Source organism: Polyodon spathula, chromosome 31 (assembly GCF_017654505.1).
Source record: "Polyodon spathula isolate WHYD16114869_AA chromosome 31, ASM1765450v1, whole genome shotgun sequence".
NCBI lineage: Eukaryota > Metazoa > Chordata > Actinopteri > Acipenseriformes > Polyodontidae > Polyodon > Polyodon spathula.
The window spans coordinates 7,862,044-7,870,922 of NC_054564.1; the positions used below are offsets into that span (position 1 = coordinate 7,862,044).

At 44.1% G+C, this 8,879-nt stretch overlaps 1 protein-coding gene across 3 annotated transcripts; it reads right to left on the minus strand.

Moving 5' to 3' along the window:
• Positions 1-1,570: 1,570 nt before the first annotated feature.
• On the minus strand, positions 1,571-8,711 carry LOC121303163 (neuropeptide FF receptor 1-like). 3 transcript variants are annotated; one of them, XM_041233677.1, is made up of 4 exons: positions 5,455-6,705; positions 5,174-5,273; positions 3,515-4,227; positions 1,571-2,815 (listed from the first exon to the last, which is right to left on the minus strand). In XM_041233677.1, exons 1-4 carry the CDS (start codon positions 5,756-5,758, stop codon positions 2,685-2,687), a joined length of 1,248 nt encoding a protein of 415 aa, XP_041089611.1. In that variant the 5' UTR covers positions 5,759-6,705; the 3' UTR covers positions 1,571-2,684. The 3 variants fall into 3 exon arrangements, with proteins under 3 accessions (XP_041089611.1, XP_041089609.1, XP_041089608.1); XM_041233675.1 differs by adding an exon at positions 7,065-8,711 and having other exon boundaries at positions 2,725-4,227; positions 5,455-5,780; XM_041233674.1 differs by having other exon boundaries at positions 2,725-4,227.
• Between the last annotated feature and the right edge of the window lie 168 nt (positions 8,712-8,879).

The window sequence follows — 8,879 nt, forward strand, 5'->3', positions numbered from 1 at the left end:
TTTTTTTTTTCACTGAAGTAGTTATTCTGTTTCCCTGAAAGTCCCTGTGGTCCTGCAGCAGTCAACTGTTCTCTTCCGGAGAAGCTGCATGTTTGTTATCCTGGCAGTGACTCTGCATGGCTTGGGGCTCTGTGCTGTGAATTTAAGGTGGAACGCCTGAGCTGTTCCACTAGGCTCCATTTGAAACAAGACACAAAGTCTAATTATTATAAAGCTCCTTAAAAAAAAAACTTCACCACTCAGAATTTGCACGGTAATTTTTGCGCAGTGTTTTCTCCATTTTAATACTATGCCGTTACCAGTTAGTTTGCCAGGCGTTTGAATATGCTTTGCAATGCTTAGCTATGCTTTATTACACTAGACCTAGAAACTGATTTCTGCACGTTGGATATTTCCAGTGCTGTAGGAGTTCAGTGATACAAGCATGTTCTTGAAATCAGGAATCAGCAGAAAGCTCCAAGCAGCACCCCCACACAGCATGGTCTTCGTCAGAGTTGAACAACCTATAAACTAGCAAAGTTAAACAAGACACAAAAAAACAAAACGGAATAGTTGAACTGTTTCAGACTTAAAATTGTAATGGCTTCGCTTATCAGACTTTGATTTCCTGTCACCATGGGAACAGCATATAACACAGCCCCACCTTTCTTTGCACCAGCATTCCAGAGGTGAGTCACCAGGAAGCTTGCAGTGTTCTCCCGGGCCTTGGGAGAAAAAACACAAGATGGTTTCCGTGGGGTGACTATATAACAAAGCACATTTGCGAAAGTGTTTACACAACGGTGATAGGACAGTCAGTCGATGGTCAGTTAGGATAAAACCAGGAATCGCAGTATAATATATATTAATTACAGTCAGCATTCACATATCCAACCCTATACTGACCACAAGGACGCTTAAGAGTGTGAAGCACAGCTGATTATCTCATTGGGGCCCGTTCCAACCCTTGTCTGTTTTTTAGAGAACACAAAAAAGATACACCATGTCAAAAATACACAGCTGAAAGGACTGTGTTTTAAAATAAGCAGGCTTCCTTTTAGATTTACTGCAGCTGGTTTTGTTGGTACGGTACTATATTTTCAACAGAAGTATTTTAAATCAGAATGGTATGATTTTGCAAATATTTCGAGACGACTGTGGACACATGGATACAGGACATGCTTTTAAACCCGGTGCGTATTGCAGCAGTGTGTAAAAGTCCCTGTTAACGACCCAACAGCAAAATGAAATCAAAATGTTACCCATGCGCAGAACTGCGTGAAACATAATGCAATTTAGCACAAGATTAAAAAAACCAAACACCAGTTTCCAGAATTAAAACAGTATTCGAAATTGCAGAATATGGAGCTCGACAAAACCCTAACGTCACAGTTCACTTGCAAATGAAAATGCACAAACACAACTAAAGATCACATTTAAAAAAAAAAAAGCACCAGTGTCTAAACCTGTTTAATGATTAACTGTTGCATTACCCCAGCTGGTCTCGTTCGCTTTGTTTTGGCTGCATTTTCGTCATGTGAAACTTGAGGAAGCCCTGTGTAACTGCACAGTAAAGACAGACTGGCTTGTGCATGCGAGAACAGGACTGTGACGGATAATCAAATAAATTGCAACACTGAAGAGATGGGCTTTGTATCAGAAAACTGGAGTCGGAAATCGCGTGCGACAGGTAAATGCATGGATTTATTATATATAATAAATACACACACACACACACACACACACACACACAACGGGAATTGATTTCTTTGTTAATACAAGTATGGTAAAACATGACCGACGTGTATCTGAGTCTTATATCTGTGCACACCCATTACATTTACAGAATTTCTTAGTAAGCTGTGAACTAGGAAAAAAAACAAAAAACCCTGCATCCAACCATATTTGTGTCATCCACTTCAGTCATGATTTCCAGTTTTCATTCCTGGTGTTTTTTTCTACAGCCAGTCAGGATGCTTTGGTATGCTTTGCTGTGTGTGGGAGGATTGACTGCCTTCCACATAGCTTCATTACATCCGTGCCAATTGAAGGCATCCGGACGTCTCCAATTTCACTGAAGGCTGGCGGGCCATGGGGGTGGTGGCAGGTGGCTTGGCAACATGTTTTCTACACTCGAGTGTGTCGGTATGTCTCTCTGTGTGTCAGTGTGTGTGTGTGTGTGTGTCTGCTTAAAAATTTGGTCACAAATGGGGAACAGCTCCTCTAAATCACTCCCGGACGCAGTAAAGCTGACCACTAGTGGTGGGAAGTGGTAGTTCAGCTGCAGCAGCCACCCTCAGATAGAGGTCTCTCTCTCTAGGTCAGGGGTGGCCGAAGTTCCGCTCCTGATCTTTGTTCCAGCCCTGCTCTAAAATGTTCAACTGAGTCAGTTTGCTTTCCTTGTTGGCGCTGTCACTGATCGTTTTATATGTGTTCCTGTGCTTTGTACACAGAAGCAGTGCTTCGAAACTCGAAAAGGTAGCAAATTAACTCTTTATTGGAATAATCAAAAATACAAACCAGTGTACAGGAACATAAAAACACAGTCAATTCAAAACATGCTGCACGCACACACACACACACACACACACACACACACACACACACACACACACATACCAGGGTTCAGAGCGCTCAATGCAGGAATCCCCATTGCTGAACCACATGGCTGCACAGAGACCAGACTGGCAGGTTCGGATCGGATTTCACTGATTAACAGTGGAATGCTGAGATAAGGGACACACAGCGCGAAAACACGGTCGTACCCAAAAAGCACGAGGGGAATCGGACACAGCCGACGGAGGGGTTGATGCAGGGACCCGGGACCCGGAATTGCCTTTAAAAGAAGGATTTAAAAAAGATTTGACGGGTATTCAATAAATCCATTCATTAATGTGTAGATTTCAAAACAAGGAAAAAGCTGTCCTCCTTCACGTTTACAAGAGAGCAGCAGTCAAAGGCTATTAACTTCCACACGGAGTGTTTTAAAAGCCGATTGCAAGCAAACTGGGATGTGGACATTTCAGCTGCTGCTCTGCAATACAGAGCCGTAAACACACAGCCTCTCTTACTCCTTCTCCTTTTAGGTAAATAGTGGAACATGTATGAAAATATAATGACTGAGTACCTGAGGGCTTTTGGTAATGAATTCCAAATCCAAGCCCTGACCCAGTTGTCCAAAGACTTAAGGGGTAGGGGTAAGTAAGGGGCAGCTAGGAGACCCAAGCTAGGTGACCTTAAGCAATTAGAGAGTGTGCATATTAAATTATTCAGAAATGCGTGAAGAACGCTTCTATAGGTATGTACAAGAACTCTAAAAGGACACCAAGCTGACAAACTAATTCCAGTAAACTGTACACACAGTGACAGTCAAGACAGTGGTCTGTCCTTCATTTCTCCCAGGCTACGCTAACTCGATTGTCAGTAGTAATCTTGTCGATATCTTCCAAGAGAATGCCCCTCACCCTTGGCTGTGTTTGCTTTGGGGCCGGTTCCCCATTACCCTGCCGTGCCCGGCTCTGTTCCATCGACTCACCGCTTGAGACCTTGTTGCTCACGATGAAGACGGCGTTCCTGGATCTCTCAAAGTACACCACCGGCTGCTCGGTTTCCCGGGAGCAGTGGCAGGAGCTGAAAGCCACCTGAAAGCCCCTCTTGAAGTTCTCGTTGAAGTAGCCATAGATTATGGGATTGACGCTGCTGTTGAAGAAGGCCAGCCAGTGAGCGAAGGGGAAAACATAGCTGGCGAGGAAACTGAGGCGCTCCTCTCCCAGGTCCTCGTAGTCACTCAGCATCATCAGGGTCCACAGAGGCAGCCAGGACACCATGAAGAGCACAGCCACAGTGACCAGCATCTTAATCACCTTCATCTTCTTCTTGGAGATGGAGCTCCTGTCCCCTTGCAGCTCTCCAGAGCTCCTGCGCTCCGGCCCATGGAAGCTGAAGAGCCTCGCCCCGATGATGCCGTACATCACGCTGATGAGACTCAGGGGCGCCAGGTAGATGTGGACGAAGAGGACGGTGGTGTACGCTTTGCGCATCTCTGGCTCAGGCCAGTTCTCGTAGCAGGTGTACAGCGAGTATGTCTCGTTCTTGTGGACCATGTCAGTGTCGTTCAGTTGAACCACTTTGAGCATGGCTGCCGCTGGGCACATGATAGCAACGGCCAGCACCCAGATCAGCAGGGTGATGCCGAGGGCTTTGGGGAGGCTCAGTTTCTGCCGAAAGGGATAGACGATGCATTGGAACCTGTAGGACAGGAGAAGCACAATTTCAGAGTAACTCCTACCCTTCCCTACACAACTGATCTGGCAATGCAATGGTTCTGTGCTGTGGGTCAGAGGCTGCGCAAGGGCAGGTACAACAGTGCGGGCCACTGGAAGAACGGGACCACGGTGGTGTGACACTTTGACATACTGAAAGGTATCTCTAGCGTAAACGTCCCATTCGTGGATAATTAGGGCAGAAATACTCCTCTTAATAGGACCATCAAGAGACCATGCACACTAGCAAAAAAAGTCGGTCCAGCCACGCACGGATGGAAATATCCTACACCTGACTCCTTTAACATTGAGAAAGGCTTCCAATCCAAATGCCAGTCACTGGAATTACACCGTTTCTTTCTGTGTTTCTTAACACAACACTACAGGGTAGTTATGGACGTGGCAATGAACGCGTCTCCAAAAACATATCTCTGAAATAAATCTCTTTGCCACTTCAATGTATTTGATTCAACACGACTTACATATAAATTGATAATATATCTGGGAAATCATTTATGTTTAGACTGTGAAGGACATCAACATGCCACAACAACAGAGAGTTTGTTTTGAAATTTAATGGGTATATCCTCAATATAAACTGGGCCTGCATTATAACCTTTGCCAGTGTTCTAGAACTAGGGCTGAGTTCCATCTGGTTTTCATAAAGCTTTAAAAAAAAACAAATCAACAATAATAATAATAATAATAATAATAATAATAATAATAATCACACTAAAACTGCATTTCAGTTGATTATAACTCTCAATATATCCGAAAAGAATCACTTTTTAAAACCAGGAAAGCTCTTTTGAGGTTTGCAAACTCATTCCGTGTCATTCCGTGTCTGTCGAGAGACACACAGGACTGTGCTGGAATGCTTTTGTATGGATTAGGCTGTGGGGGGTCCCCCTCGGGGACACGAGCCAGCTTACCTGTCCACCGCGATGGCCACCAAGGTGAAGACGGAAGCCGACACAGACACCCCCTGGATGAAGCCGCTCAAGGTGCAGACCGTCTGGCTGAAGGGCCAGCCTGAAAGAGAGAACAGCACAGGGTGATGAGAAAGCCACCGTCCTCGCTTTGCATTGCTCTCGCTGGAAACCGCTCACCGCAGAGCAACGGGAGCCCCCGGAGCCCCCGGAGCTGCACGGATCAGCAATGATTATCTGGCTGTTCAGCAATAAAGAGGAGGTGTGGGCGCACCTCTGCCCACCTGTGACGAGGCTGTCCACCAGCGTGGTCGGCATGCAGAAGATTCCCACCAGCAGGTCGCTGAAGGCCAGGTTCAGGATGAAGAGGTTGGTGACGGAGCGCATCCTGTGGTTCTTCAGCACGATGTAGCACACCAGCCCATTGCCCCCCAAACACAGGACCGAGATGAACAGGTAGGCGAGGGCTAAGCCAGCTGCCGCTGCAAAGGAGTACCGGTAATAGGGCAGGTGGGTGATGTTCCTCATCTGCTCCTGGGTCTTGTTCGTCTCCCACTCCTCTGACAAATTCACTCCGGGAACGTGCATCCTGCCTGGGGTCCTGCCGCTACTGAAGAAACAAACAGTAATCAGAACCAGGATCTGTGCAGAGGGGAGATGGGGGGGAAGCAGTGGGGTAACGCATTAGCCTTACACCTGCGGGGGCTAAATCAGACTCCAGACAGTGGAGACTCTACATAACCCTGACAGCGGTCTACATTGGGGCTGTCCAAGGGCTGACACATGTTTAACGAGCCCTAACATGCAGTCTGCTTAACCCTTGCATGTCTTTGCTGCTATTCAGGTCGGTTTTATGGCGCATCAGTTTTTGCTGACAACTGCAAGAAAAAGAGGTTCTCGAGTGTAACGGACAGTGCTGTGCGATACGCTGCCATTACGGATTCTGTTCCAGTCAGTTAAGACGCTCGCTTGCTGTGCGCGGGGTCGCAGGTTCACGTCCAGACTCGCACTGTCACAGGAACACAGCGTGCCGCGATGCTTGCAAAATTTGTGGCTCATATTCCAATGAATTTTCATTAGAATTGATTTTTGTATCTGCAACCACTTATTCAAGGGAACCAGCAGAGACGAGCTACCCTGGTGGGCAGCACAGCAATAACGTCAGCTAGATAAGGGAAGCCAGGGCTGTAGCCATGCATAACCAGTCCTAAAGGGCGACCCAAGCCACAGGCTTCTGTACCGTAAATGAACAACAACCCTGTGTATCACTTGTAATGCCCAGCTGCCAAATAAAAAAGATGAAAGATTCAGACTATTCAACGCTTTGGAAAACTCATTAGCAAAGAACACAAGATTCTGATTGGGAGGCAGGTGCAGGCTCTTAGTGCGGGAAGCATAACCCAGTCATGCTGATACAGAATTCCATTTCCAGCCAAAAAGGTTTGCAAAGGCTGAATTAGTTTTATTACAGACCAAGCATTTCAATCAGGTTGAATCATTATACTGCAGCTGATGACAAGACCCTAGAATCCTGAAGCTTGCTTTAAAATGACATCATCAGATTCTGGCAGACTTAAAAACCAAAATCTTAAGAAGGTCCTCCATTTGGTTTTTAAAAGAGCATTGATGAATTGAGCTTCTCTTTCATTAACTATTAAAAAGGTCCTTAAAATCTCTGTGTTTAGCTTAATGACAAACTGTAGATGGGCTAAACGTTTTGAAAAATTGCTTTTAGGTTTCTGCAATAGTTGACGAGTCTGTAAATCTACCTTAAGGTTCCTTGTCTTTTAGGTTCTATTTTAAATGATCGAAACCCTCTAAGAAAAACTAGCCTCTGAAGTAGCTTCTTCTAATAATTTTATCTATTGAGAAAGAAAAGATTTTAATTACTTACCCTCTTAGTCCAGATTCTCACCACTGCGTTAGGAAGTGCAAGTTGTTGTCTGCTTTATTCTCCTCCTGCATCTGAAGTGTGAAGCCTTTGCAGGATGAATTAAACCTTCCTGTCCCCTTGATGAATTTTTTTGAGAAGATGGGGAGTCTTAGTGCCAGATGTGTCTGTGTGCAGTGGCGTCACTAACGTGTCTGTCATTCTCCCTTCGATTCAGCTCCTTCGACCACCTATTGATTTTGAAAGTACTTTTGAAACTCGAGTGTCTGTTGCCAGGAATCTTTTAAATTGATCTTATTAAATTGTGAAGTGATTATGTACCGGGAACAAGCAGCAACGTTTCCCTCTACTTTTCATCAGGGTTCATTTCTTATTAAAAAATAAATAAATTCTAGTTTTCATATAACCAAGTATCTGTGGTCAATATTTATTAAAATAATTTATTAAAATCAACATGCAGAGCTTGTTTTGAGTTTGGCAGTGCTTCGAAGAACAAATCCTAATTTAGCTACAGTGGAGCCGTTATTAATGTGTGAACTGTGCTTGGGAGCTGCCTCCATGGTGCTGTTAGGCGCTGATAAGTTCCCAGTACCAACAGGGACCGAATATGAATTGCGTATGATTTCCATAAATGTTTGCTTTGAACAGGGCAAGATGCAAGGGATCCAAGACTTGGCATCTGCTTCTTACAGTTTGCAGTTGGAAATACAACAGCTTCGTAGCACTTGGCGGTATAGGAAATCCAAACAAAGAATTTTTGCTCAGAGATAATATTTAATAAAATGATTTTTCCGTTCCGTTTTTGAGCAACGATAAAACATCCAACCTTCATAGCAATAAACAGAAAAGAACCGAGGCTGCCTCTACAAAATATTCACTAAAATATTCACTACGTCTTGCTTGCTTAACAGGATGTTATCACTTTCTGGTTTGGACTTGCTGACCAATTGCAAAAACCATTTCCAAATTCAGATTGCAAACTGTTATCCAGCGGAAAATAGAATCAGTATTAATTGTTCAGGACTACAATAAGTAATCAGCGATCGCTACGAGTCACAAATAATTTTCTCACCTACTCAACCCAGCTGTAGTTCAAGCATTCAGCTGATCAAGTGCGTTAGGCAAGGTTTGTGGAAAACCAGCAGAAGAGCTCGCTGTTGGGAAGGAAGCCGTCAATATGTGTGTACTAAACTTTCCTCTTGCCTTGGTCTTACTTGCGTCTAACAAAAAGCACTTGGGCAAGTAGCACAGACCAAGGACAGTTTGGTTTTGTAAGGCGCTCACAGAGAATCAAAGACCTCAGTGTGCAGTTCAGCAGCAGTTGACATCTGCCAAGTTGAGAACAAGACCTAATCTATGCAGGGAACTGTATCCTGCTGCCACTGTCATAACGGCATGATCACCAACACCAGCTATTCTTTTAGCTTCTAATTTAAGACTGAATACTACCGGTACTCTAGGTTGCCAAGAAACCCTGAGTAAAGTAGCTTTTGTTTATGAAAACGAAGTGACGTCTGTGTTTCTGCTAAGTGCTTGCCATTATTTTAAGAGAAATTTGATTAGCAACAGGGTCTGCCAAGCGCTGATGGAACACAAAAGTAATTTACTGGAGCCTTCTTCTGAGCCTTTGATTGGATGCTACAACTGAACACAAGAGCTTTTTATAAAGCCCTTTATGTGAAGTGCCTCAATGCGCTGTACATATAATAATAATAATAATAATAATAATAATAATAATAATGAGCCTAGTCAAACAAATAGGTTTTTAATCTTGATTTAAAAATAAATAAAAATGTATTTATTTTTAAATATCAGTTA

Excerpts from the sequence above, each read along its gene's own strand:
- LOC121303163 (XM_041233675.1), bottom strand. The coding sequence starts at position 5,758 with ATGCACGTTCCCGGAGTGAATTTGTCAGAGGAGTGGGAGACGAACAAG. Across the intron at positions 5,274-5,454 it reads GGTGGACAGCCTCGTCACAG|GCTGGCCCTTCAGCCAGACG; the intron begins GTGGGCAGAGGT and ends TCTCTCTTTCAG. Across the intron at positions 4,228-5,173 it reads GTGGCCATCGCGGTGGACAG|GTTCCAATGCATCGTCTATC; the intron begins GTAAGCTGGCTC and ends CCTGTCCTACAG.